The sequence below is a fragment of the Equus asinus genome, chromosome X (genome assembly GCF_041296235.1).
Source record: "Equus asinus isolate D_3611 breed Donkey chromosome X, EquAss-T2T_v2, whole genome shotgun sequence".
NCBI lineage: Eukaryota > Metazoa > Chordata > Mammalia > Perissodactyla > Equidae > Equus > Equus asinus.
The window spans coordinates 121,432,487-121,450,607 of NC_091820.1; the positions used below are offsets into that span (position 1 = coordinate 121,432,487).

The following is an 18,121-nucleotide window of genomic DNA, read 5'->3' on the forward strand; positions in this document are numbered from 1 at the left end:
TGTGTTTAGAACATGGCCGATGATCTGAATAAGTGGAATAGTGACAACATGGAAGGCAGTCCCAAGGGTACTTTGAATATTGGCAAATTTCTTTCCATTCCATCTTCTCCAAACCCACCCTTTCTGCTTCCCCATCTCCTCCCACAAAGCCTAGTACAGCAGATGTAAGAAGGTGTAAAGACGTTAGGGAAGACAAGCTTCCTAACTCCTCTGTCAATTTCTAACTGGGCCTCGGCTAGGTGCTGAGGAAGACAGCACAGTGACGGCTGGAAGAAGCCTGAGTGGCCTTCTAAGAGTTAACATGACTTTCTTGGCACCTAACTCATTAGCGGGCAACACCTGTGCCATGTCATTTTGAAGCCAGCTTAGAATGCCTTGCTTCGTTTTAGTGGTATTTGGTTCTTTTTCAAAGATTTCTTGTGGGCAAGCTAAAAAGACAGTGAACTTTCAGATGCTCACATATAAGAAGCTGATAATTGCATCTGTGGTGTTGAATTGCTGCCCTAGCTGGCAGAGGTTAAAACAAGAAGCAATGTTTTAACTTCTTGTGACATTTATAAGAATTGTAAAGCTGGCTCTTGCCGGAAAACTTATGCTTAATCTAAGCAGTTCTGATACACTGGAAAATGTTCCTACATATCCACTTTACAAAATTAAACAGAATGTTGGAAAGAAGTCTTGGCCCACGTCTCTGAAAACAACTAATTGTACCACTTCAGAGCTAGAAAGAACCTTAGGGATCATCTACTTTGAACACTGGTTTTATAGATGAAGAAACAAGCTCAGAGAGAGGAAGCTCTATGTCTAAGGTCACATAGCTCATTTGTAGCGGTGAGACCCAGGTCTTCCGCCTCCCAATCCAGGGCTCTTCCTACGACAGAAGTAGGCAAAGCCAAACGCCACTACAATTACTAACCTTCAATGCTTGCGTTTTTCTTTCAACAGATAGTTTGCCTTGAGTAACAAAAATGCTTTGAGTAATCAAGTGAAATATCCCTAGGGGATTAGTAGGCCCATTTACATTCTATGACAGGGAAGAGGGTGAACTGCCAAATTCTAATGCTGAGAAAGACAAGAAAAGTATGGAATAGAAGGAGCGTATGTTGGGTTACACTTTAGGACTAGCTAAGCGGAGGTGGTCCTAATGATAGAGTGGCCAGAAGCAGCAAAATTAGAATCCAAATCCAGGGAAGTATGAAATAGAGGAAGCCAAAGGGGCCAGACAAAGCGTTAGTGACATCTGTACAAAAGCAATGAAAGCAAAGAGCATAATTCACCTTGACCACGCCCCAGCCATCCAACCATTTTCTGTCCATTTTGTTTTATTTTGTTCATGGCATTTATCACTCTCTGAAATTAGCTTTTTCATTTACTTGTATACTTATTTTCTGTTTCTCTCCAACATGTGCTCACACACACACCCCTTAAGAAATACAAGAAAAGGGACCGTGTCTTTCTTATCATCCCCAGTGCCTGGAATGTAGTAAGTGCCTAGTAGACACATATTGAGTGAATACATTTGAGAAAGGTAAAAGAATTTAGGCTATGGTTGATGCAAACTATGCAAATAAAAGCATCCAATACTATAAATTTAAGAATGCTTTTATGATTGTTACTTCCGGTCAGAATAAGAGAAGTACATCTAAGTATCTAACTCATTTAGGGCAAAGGAAATAGGAACACTGGTCAATATGTGTCCCATTATTATGAGAGCTTTTGTGCCAGGAGGGACCTGAAGGGGGTGTGGCATAGTGGAAGGGGGTGCCATCTACATATCCAAGAGCATCAAGGTATGTTTTCAGGATTACAAATGCAATGAGGGATCTTTGGGACCCGAGAGTGACCTTGAAAGGGACTTTGAATTGACAGCTAGGGCCAAGAACACTTAGATTTAAGACTTGCAAACAAAGGACCATGTTAAATTTCTAAAGAGGAAGCTGGGATGGCCCCATGAAGGCCAGGAAGTCACCTGACTTTCTAGCCATTACAATTCGGAGAGTATGATGGCCTCTCACGCTCCATTGGGCAGTAACTCAACTGGAAGGAACTGTACCTATTTCGGGAAGGGGGGGAATGAGGTTACCTTTCTTCAAAAGAAATATTGTTCCCTGTGCTAAAGCCAGATCTGTAGTTTCTGTAAGAACAACTCATTTACAAAAAATTCCCCTAACAATACTATACACATTAACCAAGATTTGTCTATCCCTTTGCTCTAATTAAGTTTTAGGGTTAAACATAATCATTCTGACTCTGGACTGAACACTGAAAGCCAGCTTGAAATGTAAAATCCTGAAGTAATTCAATATTTACTAAACCTAAAGGAAGCAATCAATTTTTAATTCGAATTAATGCACATTTTCTCCCCATTTTAGCACTGTCTTATTTCCCTTAAGTTCCTCTTTGGTCATTAAGATTGTCAGCAAGGTTAGAGTCATCAAACAATTTGTCACATGCTGCAGATATTTCTAGACCAAATTAAATTCTCAATGTACTTGCACATAACTAAAGAAAAATGTGTTAGACACTTGAGGACAAAGACTCAATATGTTCCATATTCACAGCCTGTTGCTCCACAGACAGCATGGCACCTAGTGGGTTTTCAGTGAAAATTCGCAGAATGCATGAAAGAAAACAATTTACCTATACTCTGATACAATTATTTTCACACATTCAAAATCTCAGGTATGTCTGGCCCAGCATGTGTGTATGTGTCTATGCACTCACGTGCTCTCAAAATGCCCACACGCTCGTCCTTCAGGTTGAACACATTATCCTTCCTCTTGGCATGTGTGTTTGTATAACAAAACACTTAAACAAGATAACCATACAATTTGCCCCAAGAAAGATAATTTTAATTAACATTTCCCTCAAACACATCAACCTTCCAGCACCTAAAAATTGAACTCAATTTTCATTAGGAAAGCTGTTCCTGCCTCCCTAGAAAAATACAAATTTTAAGGTTTCAATTGCCAATTTATATCTCCAGTTCATAATAACAGAAATTCAGTTTACTTGTCATGCTTTCCCTGGAAAGCTCCCTTTGAACAACTTTCCTAACTTAGACTACTTTTATTTCTGCACCGGCTAATGCTCAGCACCTCTCCCCTGTTTTCAACTCTTAATACTTCTTGAAGCTAGATTCCCCCATCTGCATTCCTGAGACAGTATGACAAAAACCAGACTACACTTCAGCCTCCTAGGATATCCTGCCCTGGAGATGCTCAGCAGGCAATTGGAAATTGGAGTTAGCCTGGAGCTCCGGAATGAGTTAAGGATTGGAGAGGTCAATTTGGTAATCATTAGTGTAGAGGTGAAAGGTGAAGCTATGCAAGGAGATGAAATTACCCAGAATGAGAACATAGCAGAGAAGGGAAGCAGATCAATGACAGGACCTTGGGAATTGCTCCATCTAAAGGGGCGAGAGGGAGGGGGAGGTTGTTTCTGTGCGTGTGTGCGAGTACATGTACGTAAAAGCAATCCGAACAAAGGAAACTTAAAAAGTGTTGAGAAGACAGGAGATGAACCAAGATAAATTATGAATGGTTTCAAGCAAGGGAAGATGTGCAAAAGTTCCAGAACCTCCAGAGAGTTCAAGAGGGCTGAGACCAGGGAAGAAGTCAGGGGATTTTGAAACATGGTGGTCACGGATAACCTTCAGGAAGGGAGTCTTCCTGATGCCATTCTTGTGGACTCTGTGTGCCCATATGCAGATGTGTACAGGTGTGTATTCACATACTCCAAGCCACCATAGATTAAATATTAGTAGTGAATGAGACTGGTACCGAGTGAGCCAGACAATGACCGTAATAACCACTAACTTTTATTGACACTTGCTATGTGCCATGGATAGTGCTAAGCACTTGATATGTCTGATCTCAACTTAATCCTCACAACAACTATACAAGGTGGCTACATTTTACATGTGAAAAAGTCTGAAAGCCCAGAAAGGTTAAATAAATTACTCAAGGTCACACTGCTAGAGAGTGGCAGCACCAGGATAGGACCCAAGGATGGTTTGACTTTAAAGGCCCATATTCTCAGTCACTGAAGAAACATGTCCATTATGCTGATGTTAGCTAGGTAATCTATGCATGAGGGGAAGAGAGCTGATATTGGTTGAGTGTCTTCTATTGCCAATGGCATCTCCTTTCACACATATACCATCAACATTATGGCTATATTTAGGTAAACCTTATGAAGGCATATTTAAAGAAATCTGATTCAGCTTTTTGGAAAATAAGTTGAAGCTATATGATTCCAAAACAACCAGTTATAATTCAAATGTATTTACTACAATAGCTCCCAATAGTTTGAAAGTAAAAAAAAAAAATGTGGCGTCATTGATTTGGTGGTTGTTACCGATATTCAAATTACTGACAATCAAACTCATCTGAAAAGAGAGGGAGTTTGATAGAATGATTTTAAAGGCTCCTCCAGCCTTGACCTTCTATGATTCTCATATGCAGGTCCAATGCCAATAATTTTAAAGATATAGAATAGGAAGCAGAATGTAAATGCAGCAGCAGAACTGGTTTGGATGTAAGCATCCTTTTATTCCTTAAATTTATAGAGGACTACTGTTAAAATATTATAAAAATAGTCTTGGGTTGTTGGAGGCCTTGACTGCTAACTTAAACAGAAGTCTGGAAATTCCATCACAAAATGATACACTAAAAATCCAGCCAAATAATTTGCTTACAGCCGACTGAAGACCTTATGATACAGCTGGCTATAGGAAAAAGAGAGAGAGAGTGACAAACACTCTAGCAATTAATGTTTTTGCTGTCTATAGAAAAACAAATGAGGTTCTGGTCTGAAACAATTAGCATTGCTGTTAATTGTGCATGTGTGTAGCAATAATACAAGGCATTTGGGATGGTTCCACTGATTGTTCCCTTCTTTCACTGGATTACAATATCCATTCAGACAACTAAATACTAGCAAGCATTTATGCAAATTGTTAATTATGAGGCAGAGATAATCATAACCTTGTATATTTATAAAACTGCATGTACAATGGGGATTACCAAATGAATTGTTGCTTTATTATTTTACTAGTAGTTGAAAAATATGCTGGCCTTGCAAATAGTTTTCATACTCGTTCAGTCCACCAGAATTAAAAATGGCTCCACTAACATTTACCAAAGCCGTTTTTTTTCCATCACCATCTGTACTCCTCTCTTCCTTTCTTACAAACGAAGACCAGGTATAAATTGTTCTGATAATAACTTCTGGTCAAACTGTTCAGCACCATAATAAAAATATAGAGAATGTCAAGATTTGCTTTGTTATACAACAAAACTGTGATAGAGAGATGGTTCTATCATGTAGCAAATTTTCAAGCAAAAATAAAACAAAATTCTCAACATTTACCCCATGAAAGCAATTATAGGGCTAATAGTCCCTATGTTATTGATCATTATCTTAATGATCATCTACTCCATTTTATCTTACAGATGAGAAAATCAAATCTCACAGCAGAGATGGGACTAGAGCAAAGTCACCCCACTAGTTAGTACCAGAACCTAGTACTCTTGCCACCATGACACACCCAATCTATGATCTTTAAACGCCCTCCCATACTAAAATTGTGTGATTGGGTGTCTACGTGTGTCTATACCATTTATCTCAACGAATTATAATCTATGAAATTAAACACTGAACTTACTATTCTCAGCTGTCAAACAAATCCACAGAGGCCCTAGTAGGAATACGGAAGCCCAGCCACTGAAAGCTAAACTGGGCATCTAAGAAATGACCCATCTAGTCTATTTAATGAGGGTCCTCCCTAGTGGAGGAATCCCAAGGCTACAGCTTTTGATCTCACTAACCTATTTGGCCAGGGAGCATAGGATGGGATGTAGGTAAGTAGGAAAACAAAGTAGAGACACTGGTAAACATTTCTGGAGCCAATAAGCCTACAACAGGCCAAATACGGTACTGGTGAGCATCGTGATCTTAGAAAACAATGTGCCAAGCAATTAGGGCACACATTTACAAAATGGCTTATGATTCTCACAGCCTCTTCAGCACTGGTGGCAACACGATGGTACAGCTCATGGTGACAGTTGTTGCCTGCAAAGGCACTATCCTGCAGCATTCTCAATACCTCCCTCACTCCCACAGTTAGGAACTTTTCTTTGTTTGATTAGATCTACTCTGCTGCATTGTTCATGTCATAAGGCCCCTGGCCTATGGGATTACTCTACCCTGCAAGTCTACATATTTCCGTATTTTAAAAGCCCTGATATGTTCAAATAATTGATTTTCCTTCAATGAAATGCTAACCTAGTTGTTCCCTAAACCATCATCCAGCCCAGCAACAGGCCAGCGTGCCTGAAGCATTGTGAAGAACACTGTTGATGGTGGGGTCTTCTTCTTAACAAAACAGTCCACTGTGTCATCCTATTTCAGCAAAAAGAAAAAGGAGCTAATGACCAACTGCCCAACTGTTTGGGGTGCTGGCCCCAAATATTCATCCCGCTTCTGAACTAGGTCAGCTTTCAGACCCGAGGCTACATGCCTGGGTAGTTCCAGGTGTTTTAAACTAAAAGAGAGCTGGAAAGAATTTGTCCAAGCCAAACTCTATTTATTGTATTGAAATTAAACTGATAGGCAGCTGCAGAGTCTATTTATCTAGCTTACTTGGGTTTAGTTAAGCTAAAAATACATTGTCACTTACCTTGATGCATCTAGAATCTGAAAAATCCTCCACCTGTTAAAGGAACAGTAAAACCAGGTGCTAGCAAGAGCTTGGTAAGAGAGGAGTTAAAATAATACAAGTTTTCCGTTGTGCTTTGATAGCATATTTTTCCAGCTCCCCAAACTGCAAGGAAGCAGCTCCCCATCCACTCCTCTCAAGTGGTGGGGAGATTACGAATCAGAGGGCTGCAAGCGGCAGGGCAGCACTGATAGCCAGACTTCTGGAGGGCTACAGGCTGAGAATGATAGATCTACCCCCTAGACCTGCTAATTCCATTCCTTTTCACAAAAGCAATGACAATCTAAGCAAAAAACAAAAGTCAATAAACCAAAAACCAAACCAAACCATGCTACGGCATCACTAAAATGGAAATGCCTGATTGAAAGGACCTAGGAGGAATTGATAGGGATTTTTCATAATATCAGGAATGTATGAAACACAAATAACAAAAGGAAAAGAAAAGAAAAAAAGAATGATTAGACTTTGCTGATGCTCTTCAAAAAGATGAAAATTCACAGCACACAGAAAGGGATACATAAATCATCACTCTAGTCCCTTCCACCCAAATGCAAGCCATCCATCAAAGTAAACAATGTCTCTCCATTCAAAAAAATGCTCAGCTGTTTTTATAATACGTATCTTAAGAATCACAAAACACTAATCCTAACAACATGAATTTCTAAAATTAGCAGGGACTGTGAAGTTGGGCATGAGTCAATTGCTAATTTGAGGGTTCAAATGGGCTCAGTTAGATTTTTGTTTTATATTAAGCAAGGGATAGTATAATGTGATAATATTTTTGTGCCCAAAGCGAGCTATATGGGTTGTACATTTTCTTGGAGAAGTGTTTCTTTACATCAAATATGTCTGGAGGCTTTAGAAGTGAGTTAAGAGAGACTTTAAATAGCATGACTAGCAACAGTGCCCTTGAATCATCATCTGAGAAGCAATATAAGACTCTAATAATCAGTTCCTGGTGTGGCTAAGCCCCGCTTCCCCTGTTCTGTGAGTTGTTAAGACGGCTGGAGAAGCAAACGTTATGAGAAAAAAAAGTGATGTACTTGGTGAGCGCTGATGTCAGATCTGTTAGACAAGACATTCTCATTAGCTGACTTACCATCCAGGGCCCGATGTGCTCCTCTTCCATTCCAGCCACAAGGAAGAAGCAATCTAGAGTTTTCTGACCTACCCCATGACTTCATTTCCCTACACAGTGAAGAGAAGCTACTCCCCCTTCCACTGCACTGAGCCTCATGAACAAGACATAACACAACTTTTGGTGAAAAATACAACAACAAGAAAAAAACATAAAGCTAAATGTTGATTCTTAGTACTAGAAAATTCTCAAGTGAAATATACAGCACTTTCCAAAACTGTAATTTTAATTTTGCTGCACTAACAGAAATCCTGAAATAAGTATGTACATAATTGATTTATATGGGGATCGGACCAAATTTCACTTTAATCAAGGGAACCATTGCTTCTTGAGATTATCTTTTAAAATTTCGATGTGGATTTCTCAACTGCCTATTAAAGTTTGCCCAGTGGTTACACTGAAGAGAGTTTTGGAAGCTCACTGCCTTACCTGGGAGTCCAGGTTGCCAGAGGTGAAGTATTCAATGGTTATCCGGGAAGATGTTACAGGTGCATCAATCAAAAGGGTGGGCATCATTGGAAGTGAATCAAAGGCCATGGGGGAAAAGGCAAAAAAAAAAAAAAAGGGAGAGGCATATTCATTAGAAAAAATGAATTAACTTTATGAACCCATTTTATACATACACATGCACACACATACACACACACACTCTCTCTCTCTCTTCGGGAAGGTTCTTAAACGGAATTTTATAAAAAGATCTTTTTAGAAAAAGAAAGGATAATTACGTAATACGATCGAGGTCCTAAATATTGCTACAACGGCAATCATATTACAATATATAAATGTATCAAATTAACACGTTGTACACCTTAAATTTACAAAATGTTATATGTCAAAAATATTCAATAAAAAAATCACCCCACAAAAAAATTTATTATTTATACGACAGGCATTGTTATAAGTACTGAAGGTACAGCAATGAATAAAAGAGACACAAATCCCCGCCTTCACAAAGTTTACACTCTTGTGGAAGATTTCTTTAGGCCATCTGCTTGGAAAACAGTTCCACAAAAATATATTGTATGTTATTAACTCTAGGAAAAAGTTTCTCCTCATTTTATTTATGTATGGAGAACATATCCAATGGCATCAGATTCAACATTTGTATTAGGAAGAATTCTCTTTCTGATTGGAAGGGGACATTATTTCTATCCATGATTTCTCCTTGTGGAAAGCCCCCCAAAAGGCCGTAAGTCCAGTTTCTTTCCAGCTGGGCCATTCGCTATCCATAGCACTCCGTGTGTGTGCACCTTGAAATGCTATAAACACAAGAAGGCTCTAAATGGCAGCCTCATAGACTGCAGTACCACATCCTGGCAGTTTTTCTCACTGGATGCTGTAGTGTTCTGTAACAGCTAGCCCAGGAGACACTCTGAGATTGGACTCATCACCGCTCAGCAAGCTACATCTTGGGAAAGCAACAGCAGTTGGTGGACAAAAGGAGCTGTGGTTATCACACCCATGACCCAGACACTGGCTGGAGAAGAAACATAAGCATAACCTTCCTCTGGGCCCAGGTTTGAGAAGATGTGCCTAAATATCCCTCAATGACATCTACTGCCTAAATGTCAAATTAGCAAGGAAAGGAAAAGATGACAATGAAGGGAACACACAGATATCATTGGAAAAATGGGAACTGGGGAGAGACTTGGGAGCCCCAAAACTCCAGATGAGGATTCATGCTAACCAGAAACCTCAAACAATGACACCTACCCCCTGGCATTCATATTCTCAGGGTAGGTGGTTAGGGCTTCAGAGATCAAAGTGAAGCTATCTATTCACTTTGACATTAAGGATCCAAATTGAGACCTAGGAAAAACAGGATGATGTAAAAATCCGAGAGCCTTTGCCTGAAAATCAGGATCCTTCATTTCTAATCCTGGTCTTACCAATGACTCATTTGATCTTGGGCAAATTCTCTTTTCCATTCAATCAGGGAATTTATGAAGTGAAGGATTTTCACAAGGTGGTTTCTAAAAATTCTCCAGTTCCAATATTTTGTAATTCTCTAATAACTTTGCCTTACATTTTGGTAACAAGCTGGTTAAAAGTACAGCAGTCTCTAGTCACTTTCTCAGTACAACATGTCGTTAGTAGTTCAGAGAGCCCAGAGCCCAGCAATCTGAGCTTATGTAAATGAGAACACGGCCAAAACAACAATAGCCAAGTTGAAACGCAGCCAATCATCACTCAGTCCAGGCAAACAGCTTTGTTTATCTGAAATATAGAGTGGCTGGTTCTTTAGAGTTGAAAAGTTATACGAGAAAACTTCATTGAGAATAACAAGGAAAATCTAACTGATGAACAATTGACCTCCCATTTCTCTTTCTGCTCAGGCAGCTTCTTCATCTGCCAGGAACCTGGGATGTTGGCAGAGACCTCTGCAGCCACACACTCCCAGATAAAGGCTACAGAGATGCTCAGATTTTGCAGAATGGTTAAAAATAAGACCACACCAAAACTGTTTCAGTCTGATTGCAAATCTGTGGCAGATAATATACTCTGTGGGAACCGATTACCTACCACTGTTCCAGAGCTGCCAAGCAAATGGTCCATTCAGCCTCTTTGGTTTCTGAAACTGGATTGGTTTGCTCGCCCTCTTGCCAACTCCCACACTCAGAGTTGCTGTGTCCTTGATTTCCCACCTCCTCTCCACTTCGGATGCCCTTCCACCCTCATCCCAGTCTGACCTAGTATACTGCTGCTTAATTACTGCCACCTCCTTTTCTATCTCAGGCCATGTTGTCGTTTGGTCTCTGAAGGCAAATACAGGACATCCTAGTAAAAAAACATCATCCGCATGTTAAATATGGTCCCCTAACTGGGAAGGGGTCCCATGTCCATAAAGTCCCAGGCAAAAGACTCTTGTTACAACTGGTGGGGGAAAAAAGAGAGGCTAGACAAAGGCCTGGATGACTCTTAAGGTTCTAGGCAAAAAATCTACTTGTCTTCTTTGCTTGCAAAATGTTAAAATGCTTGGCCTCAGCCTTTCGCCCACATCCAAGCCTGAGAGGTGGTGTGGGGCCATAGAATAAGCACAGGAGTCACACAGACCAGGTTCTGGTCCAGGCTCTATCATTTACTAACTGTGCAATGTGGACCTTAACCTCTCAACCTTCATTTCCTCATCTACAAAATGGGGACAAGTATAGTACCCACACCAGTAATGGTATTCAATGTATTTAACAACCAATATGGCATGGGCACTGACCAATTAGAACAGAGGCCAACCCAATCAGAACAGAAACCAACTGTTACCAACCTGTGTAGACATGCCAATGTGTGCCTCACTAGGTGGTTGTGAGGATTAGATGAGATCAAGCATGGAAACCTTGTAGCAGAGTACCAGGTCCAGGGGCAGAACTCAGTAACTTTTATGCATGATTATTTTTAACTAGGGAAGAAGATGAGTAAGAGAATTGTCCAGAAGTATAATAAGTCTATGGCAGGCCAGGATCAGGGCTTCCAGGCCCCTGTCGCTGAGCCATCTTGCTACCCTGGGAACAGAACCAGCTTTTCAAAGGCAACGCTCAAAGATACCTACATGTAAAGCCACGCTGAAAGCAACCGCATTTATTGATTTGGAGAGGAGTGTCTCCCAGCTTCTATGGTCTACTATTTGACCGCTCTGCTTTTTTTTTTTTTTTTTGAGGAAGATTAGCCCTGAGCTAGCATCCGTGCCCATCTTCCTCTACTTTATATGTGGGACACCTACCACAGCATGGCGTGCCAAGCAGTGCCATGTCCGCACCCGGGATCCAAACCGGCAAACCCCGGGCCACCAAGAAGTGGAATGTATGCACTTAACTACTGCACCACCGGGCCGGCCCCTCTGCTTTCTTACTTGTTCCATGCGAAGTTGGCCAGAAATTGTGCATGCTCAGAGAGAGGGAGCTCCTCATGGTCAGCCTGAGAATGCTAGAATCCAGAACATCCTTTCCAACTTTTATTCTATGAGTGTTTTAATCCCCTGAAGGTCAGCCTTTGTAACAACTGTGGGGTCTCCTGAGTTTGTCTTGACTGCTCCCTTCCCAGTGTCCTCCTTCCCCCAAGATACTAAATCTGGCTTCCAGACCCGTCCTCCTGGCCTACTTTCCCTGCTAGCTGACAAGAATTTCAATCCTATCCTTGCCTTTGGGCAAAAGCATTTTAAGACTATAGAGTCTTCTAGACCCAGAGGAATGACCCTCTAATGGTTTGATCTCCAGTCCTATGACATTTACAGAGGGTGTATATTTTTGACAGGGATTTGTCCCCACATCTCTCCACTTATACTACCTAAATACAACATATACAATATAACATACAATATATAACACAGAGCTATTCTAGCTATTTTGACATAGCTAGAATAGCTGCTGGTTTCTTGTTCTCTGGAGTCAGTGTGGCTGGAGAGAGACAAATGCAGCCTAAGGTAACAGAAAGAGATCTGCACTAGAAGTCAAAAGACTGAGGTCTTCATATCAACTCTGCTGTTTCACCCTGGGCAAGCCCATTCTCAAATGGGGAAAGATGGCTCTCAGTTTCCCTATCTACACATGGAGGCCGTTGGACTAGGTGCTTTCCCAAAGGTCCCTGTTCATTATGACATTCTAGGACTTTATAATGAATTTGACTCAGTCAGGAACATTCCTATCAAGTACAGCCTGGGTTCTTACAAACCGAGGCCTAGAGGGAAACGCTCTTGTATTGCTCTAAGAGACTGGGGCCAAAGGCAGAGTAGACAAGTTTGTCTTCAGTGGCCCACTCTTCCAATTAGATCTCCCAACTTCCTGCCGGCTCCTCAGGGAACTGCACGTGGGCATACCTGAGACATTCTGGCCAGTACCCAGCATGCAAGACAGGAGTAACAACTGATATTGAAAGTTCTTTCAGCAATCATCAACACAGACTCTGAGGGCCGGGAGATGTCTTTGGTCATCTTTTAGAGACCATTAGTGTTGTCCAACCCTTTCCTGACCCTGAGACCCTGCAGGAGCAGGGACTTGCTACAGATCTCAGAGCATATCGATGGCAGAGCCAAGACCAGGACCGAAGTCTACCAGTCCCCTTCCCTGATAGCACTCTATGCACCCTGTGTCCACCAGAGCCCGCCTAGGGGCAGCAGGCATCTGTGCCTCCAGATACAACCACATGACCTTTCAGAACAACTCAAAGCGCAATGGCTGCAAAAGACTGAGGAAAAGCCATAAAAGACCCCAAGGATTTTAAATTCTCCTTTTCCAGTAGCTGTTAAATTGTAACCATATTTTCCTAAGCTTCTCTCTCATGTTTTGTTTTCTGCCTAAATGCACTATTACTATGTCACGTGGTAACAATCAGTGACTCTTCCATTCTTTTCATTCTGAGAAGTAATGCCTAATACCTGGCCCCTGTATCGCCACAACACCAACCACATTTTGGAAACAAAGTGGATCTGATGAGGAAGATTGCTAAACAGCCCTTTTCAAATCATGTTTTCTTATCTCTTGGTGAGCCAGTCAATTCTCAGTTGCAGATGTCTTCTCTGAGCTGTCTGTCCTTTGTCTGCAGTCATGACTGAAACCGCCCCCTCAGCTCATTCCCACCCCCACCCACCAGTTTTTAGTAAAATTTTCCTATTTTGGCATCATAAGAGTGCCCTCTAGTGCTGATCTAATTAAGCATCTGGAGACTGAGGGAGTCTCGTTTTGGTGGGAAATGGGTTTAGCTGTAATTTGTCCTTGGCTACGTCAAGATAGATTCTTTCTGAAAGCATCTCTAAAGCACCTACTTGACAATTTTACCTTTCAGAGAGCAGTGAAAGGAGGGTTTTGCCACTGAACAAGCCAAACAAAAAAAAAAAAATGGAGGGCCATAAAAGAAAACTTGGCTTGCCCTCCCTCCCGAGAAGCATTCCCACTCATGATGCAAGGGCACTGGTTGAATTATACAATAAGATGCTCGGATGCAGGCTGACTCCATCAACTGAAAGTTAGCAGTGATTTCTGTACGATTTAGCGTTCTCCAGATGCAAACATCTGTATTTGTATGTTAGATTTCAGCAATACATTTCCTTAATTTGATTGTATATATACTTTTGCTTTGAAGGAAGGAGAGACCATTAAGAATCTCTTAGAAATTTTCTGTGTATAACGGGGCTTGCTTTCTGTTAATGAGGCTCTGAAAAGTTTCACTTATAATATAAATATAAATGTGTGTGTGTGGTTTATTTTCTCCAATTTCGTTTCCGTATTTCAGATTTTGGGGTCTGGAAGCACTGGTTCCAAATGGGCAGGGAAGATTTCCACTGTACATTTTACGTTCAGCTTCACAAGGGGCTGCTATTCTGCTGAATCCCAAATATTTTACGCTGACACAGACAAAGGATGGCAAGCTGCCAACGCGAGACAGAGCTGCTTCATTCACATTTTAACATGTTTAAAACACAGAGCATAAAAAAGTCCCTAACAAGTAATGATTTGGCAAGTACTAAAATAAGGACCGAGATCATTGCCAGGAAATATTCGGCCAAGTCACTAACAGGATCAGACAGTAGAGACACATGGAATGGTCCATTCTGGACATATGTCACTTCTTTCAGCAAGAAGCTTCAATCTCTGATGAAGTCAAAGCATTTCAGGAGCCACTAGATTGGGGCTGAAAGTTCCTTTAAGCCAGCCCCAAACAAAGAGTGAACTGGCAGCTCTGGGAAGAGACAATGTGCTTACAGCGGAGCAAGCACAGGCTTCAGAGTTGACAGAACTGTGTTCGAATCTCAGCTCCTCCACTTTTCTTTGGTCACTTCAAACCTGTCAGTCTCATTTTTCTCAACAAAAATGTGACCTCCTTGTGATCTCCAATAATATCTAAAAGGGCACAAACCAGGTGCTCAATGAAACCTGCTGAATTTAATATAACCAACAATTTTGATTAAAAAAATGAAAAATACCCTTCATTGGCCAGATGTTGCCAAAGCTCTAAGGGTCTGGGGCCAAGTAAATGAAACATCTGTGAAACAGACATTGTTAAAAATCTGTGTTAAAGACTTTAAGCCACTGCTTTTCTTGCCCACATATACCTTGCTAGTCTCTGTCAATGTAACAAATGAAAAGGTCCAGAGCTGTGCTTGAGACCCTTGGCTAAACAGTTCTTTCTGGTTGGCAGACGTAATATTCATAACTGGATTTACCTTGCTGCTACTGATGGATGCGCTGCTTTTTGAAAATTCATGATCAGTTCGACATTTGTGTGGGCTTTGGACATCTTTCAATGTGAAGATCTAGCATCAGTTTCATGTCTTACCTGAAGTTTCAAATCAGCTACCAAAAAGACCCTGTGTGCTTCTGCCCCAAAAATACAAAACACAAGACAAGTTTGCCAAATCATCTGGAGGAGTACACAGAATATCTTTTCTAGAATTATTAGAAATCATATCTAAAAAATAACAATCATACTATTAGCTAACATTTAATGAGCGCTAACTGTATGTCAGGCATCCTGCACTTTATAGGAATTATCTCATTTATCCTGAACAACATCATTGTATAGATGAGAAAACCGAGGCTCAGAGTGACTCATGCAACTAATAATTCAAATCCAGAGTTGTGGGATGCCAGCACCCAAGCTCATTGGCCACTAAGCTGTACTGTACCTGTGAGGCAGGCATCATTTTTCTCATTTTACAGGTAAGTCCGGTGAGCACCACAGAATAACTTGCTCAAGGTCACACAGCTAGAAGGTGCTGAGATGGGAATATTCAATATTCCATATTCCCTGATTCTGAATCGGACTCCTTCCCCATTGCGCTGTGTGCCACACCTCCACAAGGCACTAATATGGAAGGGGTCACTGTATGCAATCTCTCTGTGCATATAACACCTGCACTGGGAGCTGGCGTCACACTCTAGTTTCTGTACAAGCCTGCAAGCTGCTCTGAAGCGATTCCTTGTGCGCCTCTCTTCAAGCGTCTCATGGGACCATTTTTCATTTTGAATTTCAGGATAAACTTGCTGGCTATGAGTGCCAAGCACTTGAATACACAAGGAAGAGAGCTAGTAGCTCACTGAAGATGAAAACCTGGTGTAAATCTTCACCATGCCTATGCTGTTCCCCTAGGACATAAATCAGGTGGTGGTGGGTGGGCTAGGCGCCTGCAGGGAAAAGGAAGTTGGCAGGCAGATCAGGTCTCTCTCTCTCTAGAGCAGGGAGAGTGAGGGGTGCTTCTTGCTATTATACTTATATTTCTTATCTATAGGAAAAATGTAATTAAATTAGATATAAACAGAATCCTGAAAGTCCAAGGCAAGATGACTAAGGAAAAAGATGGGAGGAAGATAGAGTCCACGCCTCATTCCAAGAAGGCCCATGTAATTACAGTGGTAAGACAAGAACTGTTGCCTTGGGAAAGAGCTGTGTTTGCCAAATGATGGAGTCCATCCTCAAGCATGGTGAGCCAGGCTGTTCACAATTTGACCTTGACATAGCAGAAAAAACTATCGAAGTTGGAAGGTACCTTTAGAGACCATCAAGCTCACCCTCTGCATTTTGCAGGCCCTGAGAGAGAGAATGGGACTTGTTCAAGGTCACACAGTTCAAAAGAGGGCCATAACCATGTCTTAGACCTCATGGCTTCTAGTTTAGGAGTCTTACAAGCACTGGGGTCCTCTACAAGAAAATGAATGCTGCAATCTATGCTGGAGGGATGGGAGTAAAGAGGCCAGTTGGCAGCCAGCAGCAGGGATCCAAGCATGAGGACTGAGCTTTGTTGTCTAATTAGAACAACAGCCTTGTAAGATGCTCTTTCCTATCTCCTTGTACAGACGAGGAAACTAGCCTCAGCAAGAGGAAGCGGCTTGCTGAAGGTCCTGCTGCTATTTAGAGCATGGGACTTGCAGGTTGATCTGACTTCAAGTCCTATGTGCTTTGCACCCTAGCTAAGTTTTGGTCCCTTCAATTCTCTGTGGCCATCTCCAAAATAGAAAGGAGGTCTCTCCAAGCTACAAGTGAACTGTGATGTGTTCATGTTTTGTAATTGTAGTGAAAATGGAGTGAGCCTTCATCTGCAAACCCACATCCAACAAAGCCTTGGCCAGTGCCTGGTTCTTGGCTTCCCAGGAGTACCTTTGGACTGTCCTTGGCCTTGGGACCCAAGGAAAACAGGAAGCCAACAGAATAGCTTATTAACTCCCTCAAAACCACTGAGGGCTTTGTAATCCGCCCCCACACATACACAGTAACTGGTGGTGCCACCTCAGGCTTCTGAGGCTGCCTGTCTGGGAACTAAGGAGACTCTGACCATGGCATCCAAACTGTTGGCTAAGGGGGATGATGCTGTGGCAGTTTCTTGGTCCCTAAAGGCAGAGGATACAGCTGAAGTTTGCATCCAGCACTAGGTAGTGCTCACCTCCATACACAACTCCCCTCAAGGAGTCCCACCTCAGCCTCACTACAGTAGCCCCAAAGCAGCAGATCAGTGTGTCTTCCTTCAAGAAAGCTGACAGGCACTGATGTAGTGGGGACAGTCCCCAGGAGTAGGAGGAGCAATTTGGAGCTGCCTATGTGAAGCTGGACTCACGGAATTGCTAATTGTACAACTGGCACATCATAAGGCTGCTTGCTCATTCCTCCCAATCAAAATGAGGGTGGGAGGCGGGCAGGCAACATCCTACAGGCAGTGGAGAAATCACCAGCAGCTGGGTTTGTGTAAACCAAATGCTGGTTTCTCACTGACATACATCCTGTTCAATCTCCAACTGCCCAACAGTTGGCAGTTGCCCTCCACACTCTGGCTTTAAGCTATTCTGCCCCCAGCCCCTCATCAGGCAGGTAATGATCTGGAAACCCACATGAGCTGCTGCTGTAAGGGAAGCCCAATGTAAAGGAATCTCTCTAGAGAAACTCTTTGAATACATCAGGCAGTTATTTTAGATTCTGGATGGAGATCTCTCCTAAAACAGGGGCACACTTGTCTTTGATTCAAATGTATTCCTTATTCCTCTGACATATGTCTAAATTTTAGTGGCTTTATTGAGATATAATTCATATACCATATAATTCACCTATTTAAAGCATACAAATCAGTGGTTGTCAGTATATTCACAGATATGTGCAGTCATCACCACTCAATTTTAGAACACTTTCATTATCTCTAAAAGAAGCCCAGTACCCTTTAGCTGTCACCACCATATTCCCCTATGCCTCCCAGGTCCTGACCACCATGGACCTACTTTCTATCTCTGTGGATTTTCCTATTTTGCACATTTCGAGTAAATGGAATCAAATAATATGTTCTCTTTTATGTC

At 41.7% G+C, this 18,121-nt stretch overlaps 1 protein-coding gene across 4 annotated transcripts in view; it reads right to left on the reverse strand.

The window, feature by feature from the left end:
- The window catches only part of HS6ST2 (heparan sulfate 6-O-sulfotransferase 2), a 274,210-nt gene that overhangs the window by 72,912 nt on the left and 183,177 nt on the right, over positions 1-18,121 (reverse strand). For 2 of the 4 annotated variants that reach the window (XM_070502498.1, XM_070502500.1), the window contains exon 3: positions 6,683-6,715. The exons of the other annotated variants lie outside the window; for them this stretch is intronic. In XM_070502498.1, the coding sequence (XP_070358599.1) occupies positions 6,683-6,715 (33 nt within the window). The remainder of the gene's footprint in view (positions 1-6,682; positions 6,716-18,121) is intronic. 4 annotated transcript variants of the gene reach the window in all.